Below are 24029 nucleotides of genomic sequence, written 5' to 3' on the forward strand. Positions count from 1 at the left end.
AGTATTACTCGAACCCTATTGACAATGATGAATATCGGAGCAATAAATCTATTATGATCTTTTACTGAATTTAAAAGTATTGTGAAATGCAGCTTCTTTATGCAATTTAAAGTCTTCATTCAATTTTTTTTCAAACTTTTACAGTGTTTTCATATAAATGAGTTCTCAACCCCTATCATAAATGAGCAACGTAAGAATAAGTTCAGAATCATCTTCCCTTGAAGTTGAGAAAAATATGAAATTACGCTTACAAGATGAAGCAGATTTTTAAAAACCTACACTGTTATGTTCCATTAATGAAAATTGCACACGGATGCCAGTAAAAAAAGTAAACCAATGTAAATAAAATGAACTATGAAATATTTGGGGGTTACAACACAAAATCATAGATAATGGTTATTTGGGGTTATAACACAACATCATAAATAATGGTTATTTGGTTGTTATAACACAAAATTATAGATAATGGTTATACCAGTATCTTTTTCTATTTTGTTTAAAATAATCGGCCAATAGATTAATATTTACAGTAGAAAAAAATCGTTCCATGTAACTTCATTGAACGCCTTTTACACTGAAATTCCCGACGCCCTTTGATGCTTTGCATCAATACTTATCTTGTATAAATTATAAAAATACGTGTATGCTATTGTATGAGCACGGATGGCCGAGTGGTCTAAGCGATAGACTTTTACTCCAGGGTTCAGTGATTCGAACCCAGTTGAGGGTTACTTTTTTCTTTTTTTATCATTATTCTTATGTTTTTTAATGGAGGTTTTAGATCCATTGTTTGCATTTATGAATATAAAGCATTTAACGACAAACTTCAATGCTTGCCAAAATGTGTGAAAATGCCCCTCTAAATAGCATTAAAACTGATATAACAGGGGAGTTTAATCTCTTGTGAGTAATTGTCAACAGACGATGTAGCTAAATTTCTCATAAGTTAACGAGTTTGTGTTACTTAAAAAGCTATGTAAAATACATAAAGGAGGAAATATTCCATAATAACGTATCTAGGATGAATAAAAATGTAATCTATGTTACGCATTTTTTATCAGCAAAACGATGGTGACGATTTTAAAACTTTTTTTCCCAACGACTGCATCAGGTGCAAACGTTCTATCAATGAATTTCACCTATCTCTATACCCACGACCAGTGGCGTAGCCAGACCCAAATCTTAGCCGAGGCAGTATCTTAGGTCATTCAAGGGGGTCTGGGGGCATGCCCCCGAAAAAAAAATACCTAGAACGTCTCTGATGCGTTTTAATGGCCATTTAAACCGCATTTTATACCTAAATTATCGGAATCGTGGAATCGTAGTAGCAGCAGCAGCAGCAGTAGTAGTAGTAGTAGTAGTAGTAGTAGAAGCAGTAGTAGTAGTAGTAATAGTAACTAGTAATAGTAGTAGTAGCTGTAGTGGTATTGAGACTGGTAGTTGTTTAGTGGTAGTGGTGGTAGTAGTAGAAGTAATTGAAGTAGTAGCAGAATTAGGAGTAGTAATAGTAGCAGTAGCAGTGTAGTAGTAGTACCATCACCACCAGCAGTAGCAGTAGTGTTAGTAGACGTAGAAGTAGTAGTTGTAGTAGTAGTAGCAGCAGCGGTAGCAGCAATTGCCTCAATTTCTTATATAGATTTTCTGCTTTTACATAAATTTTCCTTTTTTCTTGTAATCTCAACATTGCTCTGCACATTTTAGCCGAGGTGTGCCTCAGCGTGGCTACGACGCTGACGACTCGCAAAGAACGACTCAACAAGAACCTACAACACCTTTATGGACGGCCCATCTTTAGCAAAAAATGAAATACAATGTGTGTGCGATTCAAATTTAGCTATCATAACCATAACCTTTAATTTGATACAGTACTATTTATTGTTCATTTGGCTGTTTTAAGAGGACCGATGGTATTTCATTATAAACAAAACTCTTCAGCATTTTGATCGGATATGAAATAATGATATTTAAGACAGTTGTTTCCCTTTTTGAGACAGAACGCGGGAAATGAAATAGAGCGAGACGCACGCCAACTATCGAACTCACCGGCGTGTAACAGAAACTTGTTTGACAGGTTTTTCTGTTCTAAATTTAGAATTTTCACATTTCAATACACAGGATCGTCTAATAATAGCACACCTGGTTGGTTCTTACAACACCCTGGTAAAAAGTATTTTTCGAGTTTTAGGTTCGACACAAACATTCGGACGGATAAACGTTTGTGTGCAGTGACAATTAATCGACACATTTCGTTTGTAATGAGGAAAGTTTAACACTATTTCAGGTATTAATGTGTTTTCAATTATAGACATCTTTGGGCTTTTGCATTTAAAGCATGTAAATGTTTACATTCACTGAGGTGGGGTAAAACAGCAATTAACATTGAACTGAAACGCCCGTATATGTGTTTTATTTTATTAGTTTAATTTCATTTTGTATTGATGTTCTATTATAACCCATTGATATAGAAATTATTTGTGCCATAGCTTTATGGTGACATTTTATTATAACCAAATTTAATTCTAAATAATATAATTATATTTTATACATGTAACCATCTTACTAAGAATATTTTTTTGTAAATAGATATTCATAAGTTTAAAATGAGCATTGTTTAAATTGATTTTATTATATTTCAATTATCTACTATATAGCACACACACTGAACTGATAATTGTGTTCATTAAAACTTAATTTAAAAAAATCCAATCCCTTAAACAATGTAATTGATGCACAAAAATTATTTGGTTACGAATATTTTGAAAATATATATTATTTGACAATAAAAAGATCTTTTCAAAAACATTAAATTAGCTGATTCAATCATTGTTAACTTGTTATAATGACATGTACCTCATTATAATGAATTGTCATGATGAAGTTATTTATAATAAAATTTTACTTTTTCAGATCACCCATTTCCAGCCAGGATGGAGAAACGAGCGGGTCTGTTTATCCTAGCCCTGGTCCTGATGTTCATGCACACTGACGGACAGACAGCCATGACGCGCCAAACATGTGATCGCATCCAGGGCAACCAGGCAATCATCGAACCTAACGCTGACGCCTTCATTGTCGGTTTCTTTGGCATGCACAGCTCCGGCCCTAAAGGGGTGGGGTGTGGAGGCATCACTCATGGAGGTATGACCTATGTGCAAGTCTGCAAAATGCACCACAAACAGTTGTTTGTTTCCACTGGCATCTCAAAAAAGTGCTTGGTTGGTCTTGTGAACTTCAGCAATGTCTGATAAGCCCCACCTACAGTCCCATTCATAGAATAGAAGCTGAAAGTATTCTGTACGCTTGTCTTTTTGTAATTTGCTCTGTAAGCAGTAGTGAAAAAGGGTTTAAACATTAAATGGCTGTGAGCATTCAACATCTCCTTTAGGGTCAAGACAATGCCAAACAATAAAGAAACATTACATGTTGGCTTGACTTATTTTGTTAACAGTTTTTGCTATTCATATGCAATAAGTCTTTTTCAGTTCATGTACTTCTTTAAAGTGCCCTGGTTACTCTTTAGTATACAACAATGTACCCCGGCTTAAAGACACCCAGCCATATTCGTTTTTGTATATTTTCCATAGTACGGGTACTTTGTGGTATACTTAAAGTACACTGGGTACTTTTAAGTAATACCTAAGCCTACATTGACCAATCAAGCACTACTTCCCCCCCCCCCACACACACACACCCAAAATAAGGATGTTCAATATCAGATATCATGTAAATATCAATGCTTTTTTATGCCTCCGGATTGAATGATCCGGGGCATATTGTTTTTGGCCTGTCTGTCTGTCATTCTGTACCAAAACTTTAACCTTGGTTAAAGTTTTTCGATAATTTTTGCAATATTGAAGATAGCAACTTGATATTTGGCATGCATGTGTATCTTATGAAGCTGCACATTTTTGTCCTTCAAGGTCAAAAGGTTTATGCCTCCAGATCAAAAGGGGGGTCAAAAGTAAAAAAATTCAATCCAAGGGAAGTAATCAGCTTTTAAAGGGAGATAATTTCTAAACCTGCCATTTGATATATTGAAATTTTATTTAAAAGCGGCGCAATTAAGGGGGCATCGTGTTTCTGACAAACACATCTCTTGAATTTCATATGTTAAAGTTTATTTAGCAAATATGATGCAATTGGGGTCCCTAGGGTTAGTTGGAAACAAAGAATTTTTTTGTATGCTTGATTTCTAATACTTTTCACACAGTTGTAAAATAATAAATTTTCAATCATTGATGTTAATGTTTGTTGATTCAGCAATAAAAAAACTTTGTCCAATTTTCGTAGATTGAATCTAATAATAATTATCAAAAAGTCTTAAATATTGAAGACTACAGTAAGTATCTTGTATCATGCAATAATTACACATATTTTGATCTTAACATTTAACAGACTGTCATTTAAATTCTATTCTATTCTGTATCGATAAGTTAATTATATAGACACATAAATAGACTAAATGTGTTTATATAGAAACATTGGTAGTGCCTTTTCCAGATTGTTATAGGAATTGATTATAATGCCCTATAATACATCTACGTTAACACTGTATATTGAATGTAATGTAGGAATAAGACATCAACTATACTTTTCATGTTATTAATTATTTTTTGTTATATACTATCCATGCTTTGGGTATTAATTAGCATTTTTCATTTTTATGCGTTAAGGCAAATTTTTAGAATCTGTATGCAATAATATCAATTGTAATTACTTCTAAGTATGCAGTGATATGAGCACACGTCTTTTACACATATTGCTCTTCAAAAATCATAATTTAAAGTCATAAAACAGCATGTAAAAATGTGTGCAATAAAACTGCTTATTCTTCATTTGATGTCTTACTCTGACTTCATTTACAAAAAAATATTCATGCAACAGTGGATCAAAATCTTTATTAAAATGCTGTGTGTTTAGTTTCAGGGAAGCATGGTAATATAACTTATCAATGTGTGCAGTGCATGCTTTCTTTTTGCAATGCTGTGCTTGTGTTTTCGGCTTTGCAGATTGTGTGTGCAGAGCTTGTCATTATTTTTTGTTTTAGAAGTGTGTGATTATCCTTTTCTACATGTTTTATAAAAGACAATTTTGGGGCATGTTTTATAACATTTAAATGTGCTTAGATAGCGCATATTTCAATGCAGTAGTTTAAATTTACAGATCTGTAGATATTTTTTGTTATCTTTTTCATACAGTTTTAATTATTTTCCATGATCAGACACATTTTTGATAGCTATCATAACATTAAAATTATTTTCCATTTGTTTGAATAAATATACTCCTAGAAGCCTTATTTCTACAGCACTGATATTGATTTATAATGTACCACTTGCCAGCTGTCAGTCAGCAGATCTGATAAGCAAGTGATCAACCAATCAGATGGCGATTTACAACCCACCCCTCAGCAGCGCTGTATCACCACCATTTGTCTGAAAAACATGTCATTTGTTTGAGTATTTGAATGAATGTTTTATTTAACCTTTTGCCACTTAGATACGTATTTTCACGCATTTGTAGTCCCTTAGAAAGTTATTGATAATTTAAGACCTTTCTATAATACAAGATTTAAGTTTTTTATAGGCTTCATCTCAAAACCTTAGATACTTATGAGCAGCAAACAGCATAAAACCTGAACAGACTGCGAATGTCTCGCAGGCTGTTCTGGTGTTATGCTGTTTGCACATCTTCACTTTGTGGGAAAAGGTTAATATGTTGGCATTCCTGCAAGTTGACTCTGTTTAGTAAAATATTATCCAAAGTCACCTAGGTTTATTTTTAGAGCAATTCCTGATTGGGCTAGTAGTCATTTTGATTACCAATTTTAAGTTAAATATAAAAATTTGGGTAATAAAGACTTTTCTTAATGTCATGGATTTTTTTTTAAGTTGCCAGTAGAATAAGAATATATTCAGCTTCCTTTATTACGGTCTTTTGATTGCTTATTCTTTATGAAAGCATTTGTCTTGCTAGTAGAAAGTTGACATTTTAGACTGTTAGAAATTTATTGTATTTATATTGTAGAATGTATATAGTATGTCGATATGATAAGTTGACTGAGATAATGGTTTTATTTATTTTGAAAAGACAAGGAATCCTGAATATTGTTATACTATACTATACAACAGAACTAACAAATATTGTTTGAGGCAAATTTTGGTTTACAAATGCATGCTATTTGTGTGTATAAGCTTGTGACTGTATTGGTGATTCAGGTATTGTGATAACTATGTGTCAATATGTCCCCCACCTTGAAAATATGAATAGTCAAAATGAAACATTTGATGATCAAAATACAGCGAGGAAATAGGAAAGCTGTTAATAAATGCATGTTGAATGTTTTGTAAAGGATATTTTGTATTGATTTTGGTGTTAATATTTGAAGAAAAACAAATATTATATAATATTTTTTAAGTGATTTTCAAGTTGTCAAAATCATTAAAAAGAATATATATAAAAGGCCGATTAAATATCTGAGTCAACCTTTAAAAAATTTCTTAACTCAAAATGCTGGATTCTACCAAGTACTTAAATAAAATGCATATGCATAAAGGTGAACAGATTGCATTCTCTTATATGTTTGTTTGTTTCTAGAAATGCAGTCATACGAGGCCATTCGTTGGGCCCTGGATCGTCTGAATAAGAAGGGCGAGTTCTTGAACCTTGAGTTTCTCAACGACTATTACATTCCTGGAGTCAGAATAGGTAATTTCATCACTATAATATTTAAATACCCACATGCAAAGTTGTTTCTATAGTTGATTTATACCATTTGGATGTTGAACGAGCATAATATACAAGTACAGTGTTTTTTTGCACCATTTTGAAATGGGACCAGGGCCTTTTTTATTTGAAATATAAGGCTTTAAGTAGAGGAAAAAATGTTGTTTTTTCTATAAAAAAAAAACACACTTAATAACATATAGTTAAGCAGCTGATTTGTTACAAAAGTTATTTCATTCATTCATCATGGTTCATGTTTGCCCATTACAGGTATGATCGCCAACGACTACTGCTCCAACCCTGACATGGCCATCAGTATGGCGGAGTCCATCTTCCCGCAGTATGGGTCATCCCCGCACGAATGTCAGAAAAACACGAACAAGCTGATGCTAGGTAGGTTGTGTGTATCTGTTGGGTAGATGAGTGCTTATAATTAGAAGACTCTTTCCCGCTCAGATGTTGAGTAAAAATGGCTATATGCACTTGAGTAACACACAGTATGTTCAGGTTTTATGCTGTTTGCTGCTCATCAGTATTGTAGGGCTGGAAATGAAGCCTTTAAATCTTGAATCTAGCAAAAATGGTTTTTTAATTTGATTTTTAACAAATGCGGCAAAATTTTTATTTAAGTGGTACATGTTTAACTTGCATGTTGCCATGGTTTACAACCGCAGGTCTAATGGGAGCATCAAACAGCGGGGACACCAAGGTGCTTGCAAAGTATGCTGAGTCGCGCCAGCTTCCCCTCGTCTCCTGGTATGCAACTGCCCCCGAGCTCAGTGACAGTGGTATGTTCCCTAACTTCCTGCGCACCATACCGCCAGATGGGCCACTTACCAAGGTACTGTGTGAGGTTTACATGAATGTTAACCCGTCATTGGAAAACTAGGTTTAATGCATGTGAATTTAGTGTTGTCCCAGATTAGCCTGTGGAGTCTGCACAGGCTAATCAAGGATGACAATTTCAGCCTAAACTGGATTTTCTTTTAGAAGAGAATTCCTTAAGATAAAAATAAGTTAACAGCTGTTGTGTCATCCCTGTTTAGTCTGTGCAGTCTGTACAGGCTAATCTGGAACAGCACTTTACTTTCAAGCATTAAGCCCCATTTTCCCAGAACAATACTCGTATATCTTTCAATATATCGAATATCTAGTGGATTCTAAGAACTTTGCCTTTCATGTTTACCAACTTGTCCTTACTTATTTTTTCTGAAATATGAGTTATATTTAGAGGGCTTAAGATGGGTTCTTTGAGACATCATTTTAAGCTGGACTTTTCACTGTATAGTCTGTGAAATGCTACTCTTACAAATGTTGGGGTCTGCATAATGGTCTGGTTAACGTTATCATCTTCATCTCACTGTTTTAAAGCCCGCCAAAGGCGGAGCGGTATGTTTTTTGCATGGTACGTCCGTCTGTGATTGAGTCCATTGGTCTGTCTGTCTGTCACAAACTTTTCAGGGAATACATCTTAGAAACTTTATAAGATTCCAACATGAAACTTCATGGATGTATAGATATCAGTAAGGCGAAGTGCCTTGCTCAAAAACAATAACCCTTCACTTTCTCAAATAAGAGTTATTGCCCTTCGTAGTTTTTTTGTATGATGTAATTTTTTAGAATTAAAGCACGTTTGTTAGAGGCCATTGTGTGAAGTCACTTACCATAATTCTGATCATCCATTTTGAAGAATTATGCCCCCTTTTGTACAGGGAAAATTCTGGTTAACAGATTGGTTGCAACTACTTCATCTCTCTACACATACACATGTACTACAAATTTTGTTATACAACATTATATTAGGTGTTCAGAGTCTTTATTATGAACATTTACTTATAAAGACCTATAACTGATGCCAACTTTTGTGCAAGATTATGCCCACCTTTTCACTGACAAAAGTCCAGTCAAGATGTAACAAATATGTATCTCTGTAACAACTGCAGTCATCCAATTGAATCTTTGCACATGTCTTGATGATCATCATGCATGGTAACAGTCTACAGCCCTTTTCTCTGACCTGCAAAAATGCTCATAATTATGCCCCGGATTGTTAAAAGCGTAATTAATTTTGGTGAAAAATTGCAGGCAATGACTCCAATCTCACATGTAGACCTTGCATGGTGTTGCATTTTTGGCCATTTGGGTCAAGGTCTCTGTTGCTTAAAATATATAAAAAGTTTGCGTTCAGTATCTTAGTTAAGGATGAAGTGTGCTTAAAGTTGTGTGTGTACGTAGGTTACAGGCAGATATGGCAAGGGATGGGATTTGAATCCAGTGTACAATGTTACTTAAAATAAAAAAGAGTTTGAATTCAATTACTTGCTTGCAATCAGGCATATGTTGGGATTGACTTTGAGCTAGTGGGACCAATGCAGTTTGCTATTACTTAAAATAGAAAAAACTGTTTTATCTGAAACATTTCTTTGATGGAAGTATTGTTTTGTAATTTAGTTTTGATTGAGGTTTTGTTCTGTAATTCTTTGTGTACGTAGCTTTTATGCAGACTTTGCTTTGAAAGTTAATTAAATTTAACAAATTATTATTTTTTCTTAATCAAACTATTTGGCATGGTCATATTTCTTGTCCTTATGTATTAATGTTCAACTTTAAGTTTTTATGCCCCCGAAGGAGGGCATATAATGATCGCACTGTCCATCTGTCTGTCTGTCCATCTTTCTGTCACACTTTGCAAATGCTCATAACTTCTATGTCGCTTTAGATGTAACATTCATATTTGGTATGCATGTGTATATGGACAAGGCCTTTCCATGCGCACACAAATTTTGACCCCTTTGACCTTGACCTTGAACTAAGGGTCTGTGTTTAGGCTTCGAAAAATGCGTTTAGGTTTCGAAAAATGCTAATAATTTCTATCATAGCGTTTATTGGGGGCATATGTCATCCTATGGAGACAGCTCTTGTTATATATCTATGACTGCTACAGATATCTAACTGAATGTATGTATGGTAATTATATTGAGTGACTGACATAAAACATACATTATGTTGTCAAAAGGGGACGAAAGTTTGAGCTGTCTTGGGACAGATGTTAACTATTTTCAAGCCTTGTTTTTTTCAGGAGTAAACAGAATGTTCTAAAGTATGCTTCTGAATGATGAAAATCAGTGTTTGTTATAAATTGTATTTCTGAGTTTCAGTTTTTACACTTCATTGTTGATTAGAACATAAAACCATGGATGCATCTTTGTAAATTTTTGAAAAATAGATTTTGTATTTGAACTATACGTAAGCAAAGTCATTTATTTTTGGATTATAAAATGAAACAGAAATCACAGACACCATTTTATGAAAATGGTCTATACGAACGTTGACGAGTGACGTCACGCGCACCTGCTAAATGACCCGATTTTCTACTGGAGGGCAAAACGCGCATATACAGAAGGTCTATCTCAATATCTATCTCATAGCACTGCCTTGACAAAATCAACGTTTTTGTTGATAATCATGCATAATATCAAATATAATTTTACTTATTATGTCTGAAAAGACATAAGCATGCAAGGATCTTTATTTTTGAATAATATTGTTATTATTTGTTTTTACTTCAAACGAACTCGGGAGTGGAAATCCATTTAAGAGCAAGTACGGTATATGGTTGCCACAAAATTTCTCTACTTGCACTTCTTTGCGACCATTTGAAGTTAAAACAAGTCTCAGAAATTGTAATTCTTTCAGAATAAAATAGATTTAATAAACGAAAACAATTGAGGATAAAGACAAACAACAAATAGATAGATTTTATCTTAGCAACATATGCATGTAGTAACCTTTATATGTCTAAAAAAACTAACCTTGTTACACATTAAATACATTTTATCGATTGATGTAATTGATTTATTTAATTGAGACACCAGTTTTGACACTCTGTGTTGCAGCATAGGTGTTAAATTGCATCTTTGTTCATCACAAATCGATTATCTCGTTATGATCGGAGACCGTCCAGACAAAGACAACAGGGTGTCATAAACCAAGGCACATTGGGTCCATGCCATAAACCACATGTTGCAGACGATTGTCTGTTCATTAAACACAATTCATGATACCTCCATGACATCTCTTGGCATTTTGAGAAATCATTAAAGCCAAATTTTAAAGCAAAAAAGAAAAGTTGCTTCAACAAAATATTTCAACATGACAAAATGACGAAATCTGTCAAAAATGGATTAACAGGAACAAGTGCATTATATTAGCCAGTTAATTGAATCATTATAATACAGTGTTCAATAAATATAATTTTAACATATTGTGCAGTATTACTGCTACGTAATAAAGGGATCCGGCAAATGTAAACTTCGCTAGTACGTGTAAAGATTTTACGTTACTTCAGTGTACACAATACCATCATGAAAAGAAGCTATCACAATATGGTAAAAAATACTTGCGTTAAAGAAATGAAATTTATAATGTGTTAATAATAGAATGCTAGACTTTAAATTATCACTAATTATGCACTTTGCATAATATGCAGGGTTTTTTCCGCGTTTGTATGATAAAATTTATTAACATTGGCATTCAATGTTAACGAAACGAAAATTTATTGATTGGAAAAGTATATACCGTTAAGCATAACATTTAAAATTTTAATGTATTCCGTTTTTGGCTTTGTTTGATAATTGATTAAATGCACCTCTTACAAGCTGATGAAAAAAAACACTATCCATACCACTAATAATTATTATCAAATTGATAAGTGTTTTATTATTGTTGCAATATCATTTATTAAAGTCTTACTATCAGAAACAATAAGGCAATTTCATTGTTTTGTTTTGTGGGATTGTCAGTATTTAGTATTCCCACCACGTTTACTCTGATGCTTATAACTACATTGTTTTTATGAAGAGGGATCGATATATATATGTGAATATACATTTATTGGTACTAAATATAATATATTAGCACTATTTTTTTTAAGATATTCATTTTTATTTCGCATTTGTTATCAAAATATTGACGAAACAAAAGCCCTTTATACATGCTTTACGTTACTGTAACCAGTGTTTTTGCCCTCCAGTCAATGCGCATGCGCGGAAATATCGAAATGTAAACAATAACAATCAACGTTCGTATAGACATGATTTAAAACAATCATAGCAGTAATTATTGACTATAATATATCTTACATTACTATTGTTACTTTTCAGACAATTGCTGACTTCATTAAAAACATAAAATGGGAATATGTGACAGTTGTTTACACGGATGATGCCTATGGCCTTGGCGCCTACAAAGCCATACGGCCTCACCTAGCAGCAGTGGGTATCTGCCTCACATCGGCCATTAGCGTTGATCCAGATGACAATTCTGATGCATCTGTCGACGCTGCCCTGCGCAGCGTCTTGCAGACCAACACAACAGGAGTGATCTACCTTGGTAATGATTTGATCATCAACGCCATTCTCAAGAGGGCCGAGGCATATCCAAATGCAGGCAGACTACAGTGGGTTGTTACTGACAGCGTGTCACTCTCAGACAAATTCTCAGGACAGAAATATCCCAAAGGTAATTTATTGTTTAATAATCTAGTGTGCAACAATCAACAAAAAACATTAGTCGATCAATCGAATATGATACTAGTAAAATGTGCAGATCTAGATGAGATGTTGTTATTACAATTGACAAAATCAATCAATCAGCCAAATATTCTGTTGTTTCATTTGTTGACTGTAAAGAGATGTTTATTCAATATTGTTATGCCCCCCATCATATACTAATGTAGAGATGCATGTAGCAATTAGCCTTATATAATCCTCTCTCAGTTTGTCCAATCGTACTTGGTTAACCCTAGATGACAAGGTTCTTATATCATCAATACCGCTTGCAGCCAAGCTTGAAACTGATGGATGTATAATTTGAGCAATTTCCTTTTCAGTTACCTTGACATCGACATAACCTTTATTGACTGTTCCTTACTCGAATACTTTTGGTACTTTAATCCAACACTTAGCACACTTTCATCCTCTGACCTCATTTTGTCCTTGAAATTTATCTTATGTTGAATGATAACTTATTCATACGGGCTAATGAATAGATATTGACAAGGCTTTCACCTAGGGCATCAGCGTTTATTGAATGCAGCATATTGTTTTCCCCTTTTCTGGTTATGGTTTAGAAAGCCTGAACAACTTATAAATAATTGTTTGAAGTAAAGAATAAAACCTGTTATTGGTAGTAAAGGCATGTGTACTTACCTGCTTAAATCATCTTATAAATAATCACATTGGAATGTTATATGATGCACTTTGATGCATTACCATACTAATACTTACGCATGGCCCATGCAGGTTTGGTCTCTGTGGTGCCAGCCAGTCGAAAAATCACAGAATTTGAAGACCACTGGGTGAGGATCAACAACAACGTGAGCCAGGCTGAGAACCCATGGTACCAGGACATGTACATGGAGCAGTTCCGCTGTCGTCTGCCCGGCAAGACTTCCAATTTCACCAATCCCTGCCCAGTCCTAACGGAAGACCAGCGCAGGAACGATTTCGTGCAGGACCAGTTTGTGGAGCCCGCTGTACATGCCGTATTCACGTACGCGCGAGCTCTGAAAAATGCACATGGAAAATTATGCGGGACGTCTGGAATGTGTGCAGCACTGAGATCGCTTTCACCGATGGACTTTTACACCAATTACATGCGCCCTTTGGAATTCATCTACGGCAAGGCAGAACGCGTTGAAAGCTTGGCGTCCTACAGTCTTGATCCCTACAACGCCGCTGCACGTGTGAAGTACATTGGCAACGACATCAACAATCCATCGTTTGAAGTGTTCAGTTTCAATGGCTACCCATATGAGCAGTCTTACAGATTCTGGAGCGTAAGTTGTACAGAAATATTTAACATGAATTCAAGTCTCATAATGTGCTAACTGCTGATGACATTTTTTTTAAAGAATACAACACAACTGTATTCAAAGCATATTATCTGTTTGAAGTCTCCCCCCCCCCCCCCCCCCCCCCCACCCAATCCTTCCTCTCCCAAAACTAATTTACACATTTTATACGCCCAGGGTGAAAGACAAATAGCAGTTGGCCTTTATATTCCTCTATTAGTCTGTTCATTTGTATGAAGTTGACCCTAAATGCAACGTCAATACCACATGCTGCAAAGCTTTGATACTTTCATGGCTGTTATCTATTAACACTCTCAATAGCCGCATTACCTTACCTCATTTTGACCTTGATATGTACTTACTTGGGGACTATTTCACAAGGTCCAAATTCTTGATTAATCAAATACTATGTGTTTTTTCTATCATGAAAAATGGTTCCTACAAACCTTTTTATAATTGCATAGATGATGTCTTTGAACTTTATTAACACACCTTTATCACCTGGCCTCATTTTAACCTCCAATGACACTGACCTTTTTTGGACTGAGACTTATTCTGATGGGCCCTTTGAACAAATCTATACTGACATTAGGCTTCAACTAGGGTAAGCTAGGTGTATCAGCTTTAAAGAACCCAGCATCTTGTTCTAAGCAGTATTCTACTTTCAGAACGGAATTACATAAAGTTAAATAAATTTATATATGACCTACAAATGAAGAGGGAGGCAATAATTTGTTTTATTCCATCATCAGACGTGCATTGTCGAAATAAACCACTGTGGAATAAATTTTCCTCTATTTCGGCAGTGCTGAAATATAGCTGTCACACGAGGCGGAGAATGGTCATATTACTCAGAATCAACTATAAAGTAATCATTTTAGTAAAATCAAATCAGATTCAACAAAACAAACAATTTGATACCAAGATGTAATATATTTTTAACACATAATGCAACTCAAAAAGCAAAAAAACATTATTTACAAATATTATGTGCGCGTACTTGTGACATCATTATTAACACGTCATACGACAGAATGCATGTTCTTTCACGCTAAAGCTGCAGTTGTTTAGTGTTTTTTTTTCATTATTTCTTCAAAATCGGGGACGTAGAGGTATGATAAACAGAAAAATAGGTTAGTTACTGATCTTTTTGTAATGTATTAGGCTCGGCACGATTAAAATAATGAAACAATGTTTGCTTAAAATAACTTTGGGATTTTCCGTGTAGTTCGATTTTCCTATTCTATTTTTAAAGAAATAATTTACGACTAAGGAAATTGATGGGATAAATCGAATACTAGGTCGGTGCTGAAATAAGCAAAGTTTATTTTTCTCGGCACGAAAATCTGAACCACTCGCCAAGGCTCGTGGTTCAGATTTTCTAAGCCTCGCAAAATAAACTTTGCTTTATTCGGCACCGACCTAGTATTCTCTATATATACCATCATACATGTGGTTATGAAAATAGTAATCATCTCGCTTGTCAATGTTGTTACTTCTTATTATCACTCTGAAAGCATGCTGATATCATGTATTAAAGCCTTACTCTGAGAAAACTTGGCTGAATGCATTTGCATAAAATGTCATCACAGATAAGCCTGTGTAATCAGTGACAACACTCTCCATCTAAACTTGACTTTCCTGTAGAAGAGAATTTCTTTAAATGTAAAATTCCATAAAAGCAAAAAGCGTTGTCACTTTTAAACCTGGTGTGAAATCCACAGACTTGGGCGACATTTTACGTCGATGCTTTAAGCCCAGTTTCCCAGAACGTGGCTCATTTGTTCAGGTGGCCACCTACATCAACCAGCTGCTGGAGGTATTGACTGTGAGACTGAAGTTCTACAATGAGGCACGTGATGCCCCCCTGCTGTACATCCCAACTTCACCCTGCCCCTCGAGCCCCTGCACACCCTGCCTAGGGGCCATTGTGGACCCTAAATACGTGTACATTCCAGGTGGGTTAGGAAGAGGACACTCAGATTTTTATGATTTGTGCTATTAATTTCGGGTGAGCTTGGAAAAAAATCCAAAGAAAGTGATAAAAATTGTTGAAATGTAAAATTGCTAGAAAAGCATACCAACACAATAATATTTGCCAAAATGTGTACTTCATGGAATTTAAGCAAGCAATGTTTACTACATGGTTTAATATATTGTATTAGATGAATAAACCCAGAAGTTTTTATAGGCAACTTTAAGACTGATGCTAATTAATAACCTGTGGCTTATTGTTGACATTTATGTCATTTTTTTGTGTGTTTTTTTCCATGAGTACAACCAATAAGCTGAAAATATCAGTTATTATTACTTATGAATGTGTAAAAAAAATATTAACAATTGCTCTTGTTTATGAATCCAGGGGATGTTGTCATCACGTCTGCTTTCTCTGTCCATCCTGCTGGCGAAACACCATTTTCTTGTGGCAAGTTTGACCTCAACTCTGACGAAGGAATTCAGGCGATGCAGGCATTTATCTTCGCAATAGACTACATCAACAATGATGTGGCTCCGGGGTAGGCAGAATTAAAACAAATTCTGACCTTTCTCTGGGAAAGCTTGGTTTAACCCTTACAGTGCGGGAACCCAGTTGTGAAGGCCTTTGCAAACAGTATGGATCCAGATGAGACGCCACAAAACGTGGCGTCTCATCTGGATCCAAACTGTTTGCTATTCTGATAGTATTCTTTGAAAAAAAATCGAAGAAAATGCTCATTTAAGAAATTCAGCAGATGACATTTTAGCAGAAGACAAATTTCCCAGCATGCAAAGGGTTAATGCATGTGCATAAATTGTCATCCTAGATTAGCCACAGCTTATCTGGGATGAGACTTTCTGCCTAAACTGGATGTTTGCTTAGAAGAGACTTCCTTTACATAAAAAGTTCAATAAAAGCGGAAAGTGTGGTCCCTGAAGAGCCTGTGTGGTCCCTGAAGAGCCTGTGTGGTCCCTGAATAGCCTGTGTGGTCCCTGAATAGCCTGTGTGGTCCCTGAAGAGCCTGTGTGGTCCCTGAATAGCCTGTGTGGTCCCTGAATAGCCTGTGTGGTCCCTGAATAGCCTGTGTGGTCCCTGAATAGCCTGTGTGGTCCCTGAATAGCCTGTGCGAGTTGGGATGACACTCTCAGCACATGCATTAGACCCAGTGTCCCAGAACAAGGCTCATTTTTAAGCTGATGAGTGTTATGAGAGAAACTATTGTGGCTGCCTAAAATGGGGCAAGATACAATTGTTGCTTTTCTCAGCCCAAAATGTATGTAAGCTGTGTTCTGGAAAAACTGGGCTTAATGCATGTGAAATAAGTATACATTCTTCACAGGCTTATCAGGGACAATACTTTACACTTTTAAGGATTTTTTTTATTGAAGGAAGTTGTTTTTTTATACAAAAATCTAGTTTAGGTGGAAAGTGGTGTCCCTGCACAGGCTAATCTGGGAGGACACTATATGCAAATGCTTTGAGTCTGTTTTTCTTAGAGCCCGCCTGTGTATGCTTATTCAAAACCAGAAATTTTTTAATGCATCCTTTCATGTTACCAGTCACTCCCATGATGAAGCGATTGTTGTCACTCAATTCAGGGGTCACTCCCATGATGTAAAATGATGTAGCAATTGTTATCGCTCAATTCAAGGGTCACTCCCATGATGTAGCAATTGTTAGCTCGACCATTGAAGAAAAATGAGAGCTATGCTACTCGCCCCGGCGTCGGCGTCCCCGTTGGTTAAAGTTTATTATAAAGTCAAATAACTTTAACACTATCAAAGATAATTAACTCAAACTAACTTATAACTTTAACACTATCAAAGATAATTAACTCAAACTAACTTATAACTTTAACACTATCAAAGATAATTAACTCAAACTTGGAATACTTCTTTATGGCAACAAGACAGTTGTGTATGCCAAGTTGCATAACTCTGTCCGCATTATTTTTAGAGTTATGCCCCTTTTTATACTAAGAAAATTGAAAAATTGGTTAAGTCCACTTTATGCCTAAAGTATAAAAGCTATTGCTTTTATACGTGCATTACTTACTATCGTAAGGGGACAGTGCAGGCAAAGTTATTTAACTCTGACTGGCATTTTGACAGTAATATGGCCTCTTTTATACTTAGAAAATTAAACAATTTGGTTAAGTTTTGTGTTTTGGTCCATTTTACTCCTAAAGTATCATAGCTATTGCTTTCAGACTTGCAATACTCGCTAACTATCATAAGGGGACTGTACAGGACAAGTTGCATAACTCTGGTTGGCATTTTGACAGAATTATGGCCTTTTTTTACTTAGTAACTTTGAATATTTTGTTAAACTTTGTGTTTAGATGCACTTTACTTCTAAAGTATCAAGGCTTTTGCTTTCAAACTTCAAATACTTTCTTACTATCAGGAGGGTTCTGTACCTGGCAAGTTGAATTTGACCTTTACCTTTGAATGACCTTGAATCTCAAGGTCAAATAAATACATTTTGCTTAAATTGCCAAACCAACCCCAGGCCCCACCCCAGAATCCCCCCCATTTTTTTATTTTTTATTCCTTTTTTAATGCCCCTGGTTACAGTTGAACTGTCCGTCAGTCTGTGCATCCATCCAAAAACTTTAACATTGGCCATAACTTTTGCAATATTGAAGATAGCAACTTGATATTTGGCATGGATGTGTATCTCATGGAGCTGCACATTTTGAGTGGTGAGAGGTCAAGGTCATCCTTCAAGGTCAAAGGTCAAAGATATGGCTTCAAAGCGGCGCTGTAGAGGGCATTGTGTTTCACGAACACAGCTCTTACAACACTTACCTGACATACCACAATGGACTCCACCCAAAACAGCCCCTACCCCAGAATTCCCCCCCCCTGAAAAAAAGGAAAAATGTATTTGTTTCTTCTTATTTTTGAAATATCATCTTATAAATGACCACAACCCCACATTATTCCCCCCTCCACACAAAAAAATAAAATGAAACATGGTAAAAAAACACAAATATTTTTTATGATTTTATTTTTGAAACACCGTCCAACCATCACACCCAAGCTAAAGCTATCAAACTTGAAATATAATGATATTAGTTTGTTTTATGTCTTTACAAATTTTCAATAGATTGTGGAAAATATACTTGAATTGTCTATAATGTACCACTTCTTTAAAACATAAGCAATCAATATGTTTCCATTATGGTTCTCTTCCAGTTAGAATATGACAATATTACCTTTACCTTATTGAATATGAACAAATTCCCCTTTATACTGTCAAGCACTCAAAAAGTCGAGCGTGCTGTCTTCTGACAGCTCTTGTTATCCCTCAATTCAAGGGTCACTCCCATGATGAATCAATTATTATCCCTCAATTCAAGGCTCACTCCCATGATGTAGCAATTGTTATCCCTCAATTCAAGGGTCACTCCCATGATGTAGCAATTGTTATCCCTCAATTCAAGGGTCACTCCCATAATGAAGCAATTGTTATCCTGCAATTCAAGGGTCAATCCCATGATGTAGCAATTGTTATCCCTCAATTCAAGGGTCACTCCCATAATGAAGCAAATGTTATCCCTCAATTCAAGGATCACTCCCATGATGTAGCAATTGTTTTCCCTCAAATCAAGGGTCACTCCCATGATGAAGCAATTGTTATCTCTCAATTCAAGGGTCACTCCCATGATGTAGCAATTGTTATCCCTCAATTCAAGGGTCACTCCCATGATGAAGAAATGTTATCCCTCAATTCAAGGGCCACTCCCATGATGAAGCAATTGTTATCCCTCAATTCAAGGGTCACTTTCATGATGAGGCAATTGTTATCCTTTAATTCAAGGGTCGCTCCCATGATGTAGCAATTGTTATCCTTCAGTTCAAGGGTCACTCCCGTGATTTAGCAATTTTTATCCCTCAATTCAAGAGTCACTCCAATAATGAAGCAATTGTTATCCCTCAATTCAAGGGTCGCTCCCATGATGTAGCAATTGTTATCCCTCAATTCATGGGTCACTCCCATGATGTAGCAATTGTAAGCCCTCAATTCAAGGGTCGCTCCCATGATGTAGCAATTGTTATCCCTCAATTCAAGGATCACTCCCATGATGTAGCAATTGTTATCCCTCAATTCAAGGGTCACTCCCATGAGGAAGCAATTGTTATCCCTCAATTCAAGGGTCACTCCCATGATTTAGCAATTGTTATCCCTCAATTCAAGAGTCACTCCCATGATGAAGCAATTGTCATACCTCAATTCAAAGGTCACTCCCATGATGAAGCAATTGTTATCCCTCAATTCAAGGGCCACTCCCATGATTTAGCAATTGTTATCCCTCAATTTAAGGGTCACTCCCATGATGAAGCAATTGTTATCCCTCAATTCAAGTGTCGCTCCCATGATGTAGCAATAGTTATCCCTCAATTCAAGGGTCGCTTCCATGGTGTAGCAATTGTAAGCCCTCAATTCAAGGGTCACTTCCATGATGAAGCAATTGTTATCCCTCAATTCAAGGGTCACTCCCATGATGAAGCAATTGTTGTCCCTCAGTTCAAGGATCACTCCCAATGATGTAGCAATTGTTATCCCTCAATTCAAGGGTCACTCCCATGATGAAGCAATTGTTATCCCTCAATTCAAGGGTCACTCCCAATGATGTAGCAATTGTTATCCCTCAATTCAAGGGTCACTCCCATGATGAAGCAATTGTTATCCCTCAATTCAAGGGACACTCCCATGATGTGGTAATTGTTATCCCTCAATTCAAGGGTCACTCCCATGATGTAGCAATTGTTATCCCTCAATTTAAGGGTCACTCCAATGATGAAGCAAATGTTATCCCTCAATTCAAGGGTTGCTGCCATGATGTGGCAATTGTTATCCCTCAGTTCAAGGGTCACTCCCATGATGTAGCAATTGTAAGCCCTCAATTCAAGAGCCACTCCCATGATGTAGCAATTGTTATCCCTCAATTCAAGGATCACTCCCATGATGTAGCAATTGTTATCCCTCAGTTCAAGGGTCACTCCCATCAGGAAGCAATTGTTATCCCTCAATTCAAGGGTCAATCCCATGATTAAGCAATTGTTATCCCTCAATTCAAGGATCACTCCCATGATGTAGCAATTGTTATCCCTCAGTTCAAGGGTCACTCCCATGAGAAAGCAATTGTTATCCCTTAATTCAAGGGTCACTCCCATGATTTAGCAATTGTTATCCCTCAATTCAAGGGTCACTCCCATGATGAAGCAATTGTCATACCCCAATTAAAATGTCATTCCCATGATGAAGCAATTGTTATCCCTCAATTCAAGGGCCACTCCCATGATTTAGCAATTGTTATCTCTCAATTTAAGGGTCACTCCAATGATGAAGCAATTGTTATCCCTCAATTCAAGTGTCGCTCCCATGATGTAGCAATAGTTATCCCTCAATTCAAGGGTCGCTTCCATGATGTAGCAGTTGTAAGTCCTTAATTCAAGGGTCACTTCCATGATGAAGCAATTGTTATCCCTCAATTCAAGGGTCACTCCCATGATGAAGCAATTGTTATCCTTCAATTTCAAGGATCACTCCCAATGATGTAGCAATTGTTATCCCTCAATTCAAGGGTCACTCACTCCCATGATGAAGCAATTGTTATCCCTCAATTCAAGGGTCACTCCCATGATGTAGCAATTGTTATCCCTCAATTCAAGGGTCACTCCCATCATGAAGCAATTGTTATCCCTCAATTCAAGGGTCACTCCCATGATGTAGCAATTGTTATCCCTCAGTTCAAGGGTCACTCCCATGATGTAGCAATTGTTATCCCTCAATTCAAGGGTCACTCCAATGATAAAGCAAATGTTATCCCTCAATTCAAGGGTTGCTGCCATGATGTGGCAATTGTTATCCCTCAATTCAAGGGTCACTCCCATGATGTAGCAATTGTAAGCCCTCAATTCAAGAGCCACTCCCATGATGTAGCAATTGTTATCCCTCAATTCAAGGATCACTCCCATGATGAAGCAATTGTTATCCCTCAATTCAAGGATCACTCCCATGAGGAAGCAATTGTTATCCCTCAATTCAAGGGTCACTCCCATGATTTAGCATTTGTTATCCCTCAATTCAAGAGTCACACCCATGTTTAAGCAATTGTCATACCCCAATTCAAAGGTCATTCCCATGTGAAGCAATTGTTATCCCTCAATTCAAGGGCCACTCCCATGATTTAGCAATTGTTATCTCTCAATTTAAGGGTCACTCCAATGATAAAGCAATTGTTATCCCTCAATTCAAGTGTCGCTCCCATGATGTAGCAATAGTTATCCCTCAATTCAAGGGTCACTTCCATGATGTAGCAGTTGTAAGCCCTCAATTCAAGGGTCACTTCCATGATGAAGCAATTGTTATCCCTCAATTCAAGGGTCACTCACATGATGAAGCAATTGTTATCCCTCAATTCAAGGATCACTCCCAATGATGTAGCAATTGTTATCCCTCAATTCAAGGGTCACTCCCATGATGAAGCAATTGTTATCCCTCAATTCAAGGGTCACTCCCATGATGTAGCAATTGTTATCCCTCAATTCAAGGGTCACTCCCATCATGAAGCAATTGTTATCCCTCAATTCAAGGGTCACTCCCATGATGTAGCAATTGTTATCCCTCAGTTCAAGGGTCACTCCCATGATGTAGCAATTGTTATCCCTCAATTCAAGGGTCACTCCAATGATGAAGCAAATGTTATCCCTCAATTCAAGGGTCGCTGCCATGATGTGGCAATTGTTATCCCTCAATTCAAGGGTCACTTCCATGATGAAGCAATTGTTATCCCTCAATTCAAGGGTCACTCCCATGATGAAGCAATTGCTATCCCTCAATTCAAGGATCACTCCCAATGATGTAGCAATTGTTATCCCTCAATTCAAGGGTCACTCCCATGATGAAGCAATTGTTATCCCTCAATTCAAGGGTCACTCCCATGATGTAGCAATTGTTATCCCTCAATTCAAGGGTCACTCCCATCATGAAGCAATTGTTATCCCTCAATTCAAGGGTCACTCCCATGATGTAGCAATTGTTATCCCTCAGTTCAAGGGTCACTCCCATGATGTAGCAATTGTTATCCCTCAATTCAAGGGTCACTCCAATGATGAAGCAAATGTTATCCCTCAATTCAAGGGTCGCTGCCATGATGTGGCAATTGTTATCCCTCAATTCAAGGGTCACTCCCATGATGTAGCAATTGTGAGCCCTCAATTCAAGAGCCACTCCCACGATGTAGCAATTGTTATCCCTCAATTCAAGGATCACTCCCATGATGAAGCAATTGTTATCCCTCAATTCAAGGGTCACTCCCATGATGTAGCAATTGTTATCCCTCAATTCAAGGGTCACTCCCATGATGTAGTAATTGTTATCTCTCAATTCAAGGGTCACTCCCATGATGTAGCAATTGTTATCCCTCAATTCAAGGGTCACTCCCATGATGTAGCAATTGTTATCCCTCAATTCAAGGGTCACTCCCATGATGAAGCAATTGTTATCCCTCAATTCAAGGGTCGCTCCCATGATGTAGCAATTGCTATCCCTCAATTCAAGGGTCACTCCCATGATGAAGCAATTGTTTTCCCTCAATTTAAGGGTCTTTCATGATGTAGCAATTGTTATCCCTCAGTTCAAAGGTCGCTCCCATGATGTAGCAATTGTTATTCCTCAATTCAAGGGTCACTCCAATGATGAAGCAAATGTTATCCCTCAATTCAAGGGTCGCTCCCATGATGTAGCAATTATTATGCCTCAATTCAAGGGTCACTCCCATGATGTAGCAATTGTAAGCCCTCAATTCAAGGGTCACTCCAATGATGTAGCAATTGTTATCCCTCAATTCAAGAGTCACTCCAATGATGAAGCAATTGTTATCCCTCAATTTAAGGGTCGCTCCCATGATGTAGCAATTGTTATCCCTCAGTTCAAGGGTCGCTCTCATGATTTAGCAATTGTTATGCCTCAATTCAAGGGTCACTCCCATGATGTAGCAATTGTTATCCCTCAATTCAAGGATCACTCCCATGATGAAGCAATTGTTATCCCTCAATTCAAGGGTCACTCCCATGATGTAGCAATTGTTATCCCTCAATTCAAGGATCACTCCCATGATGAAGCAAATGTTATCCCTCAATTCAAGGGTCACTCCCATGGTGTAGCCCATTGTTATCCCTCAATTCAAGGGTCACTCCCATGATGAAGCAAATGTTATCCCTCAATTCAAGGGTCACTCCCATGATGAAGCAATTGTTATGCCTCAATTCAAGGGTCACTCCCATGATGTAGCAATTGTTATCCCTCAATTCAAGGGTCAATCCCATAATGTAGCAATTGTTATCCCTCAATTCAAGGGTCACTCCCATGATGAAGCAATTGTTATCCCTCAATTCAAGGGTCAATCCCATGATGAAGCAATTGTTATCCCTCAATTCAAGGGTCACTCCCATGATGAAGCAA

At 36.7% G+C, this 24029-nt stretch overlaps 1 protein-coding gene across 1 annotated transcript in view; it reads left to right on the forward strand.

The window, feature by feature from the left end:
- The first annotated feature begins 2117 nt into the window (after nucleotides 1–2117).
- Nucleotides 2118–24029, forward strand: part of LOC127848445 (uncharacterized) — a 74309-nt gene continuing 52397 nt past the window's right edge. Inside the window, 10 exon segments of the mRNA XM_052380951.1 lie at nucleotides 2118–2281; nucleotides 2908–3138; nucleotides 4921–4935; nucleotides 6595–6705; nucleotides 6994–7116; nucleotides 7398–7564; nucleotides 11886–12243; nucleotides 13026–13561; nucleotides 15366–15534; nucleotides 15939–16092. Coding sequence (XP_052236911.1) covers nucleotides 2928–3138; nucleotides 4921–4935; nucleotides 6595–6705; nucleotides 6994–7116; nucleotides 7398–7564; nucleotides 11886–12243; nucleotides 13026–13561; nucleotides 15366–15534; nucleotides 15939–16092 — 1844 coding nt within the window. The 5' untranslated portion in view covers nucleotides 2118–2281; nucleotides 2908–2927.

Source organism: Dreissena polymorpha, chromosome 1, assembly GCF_020536995.1.
Source record: "Dreissena polymorpha isolate Duluth1 chromosome 1, UMN_Dpol_1.0, whole genome shotgun sequence".
Lineage (NCBI taxonomy): Eukaryota > Metazoa > Mollusca > Bivalvia > Myida > Dreissenidae > Dreissena > Dreissena polymorpha.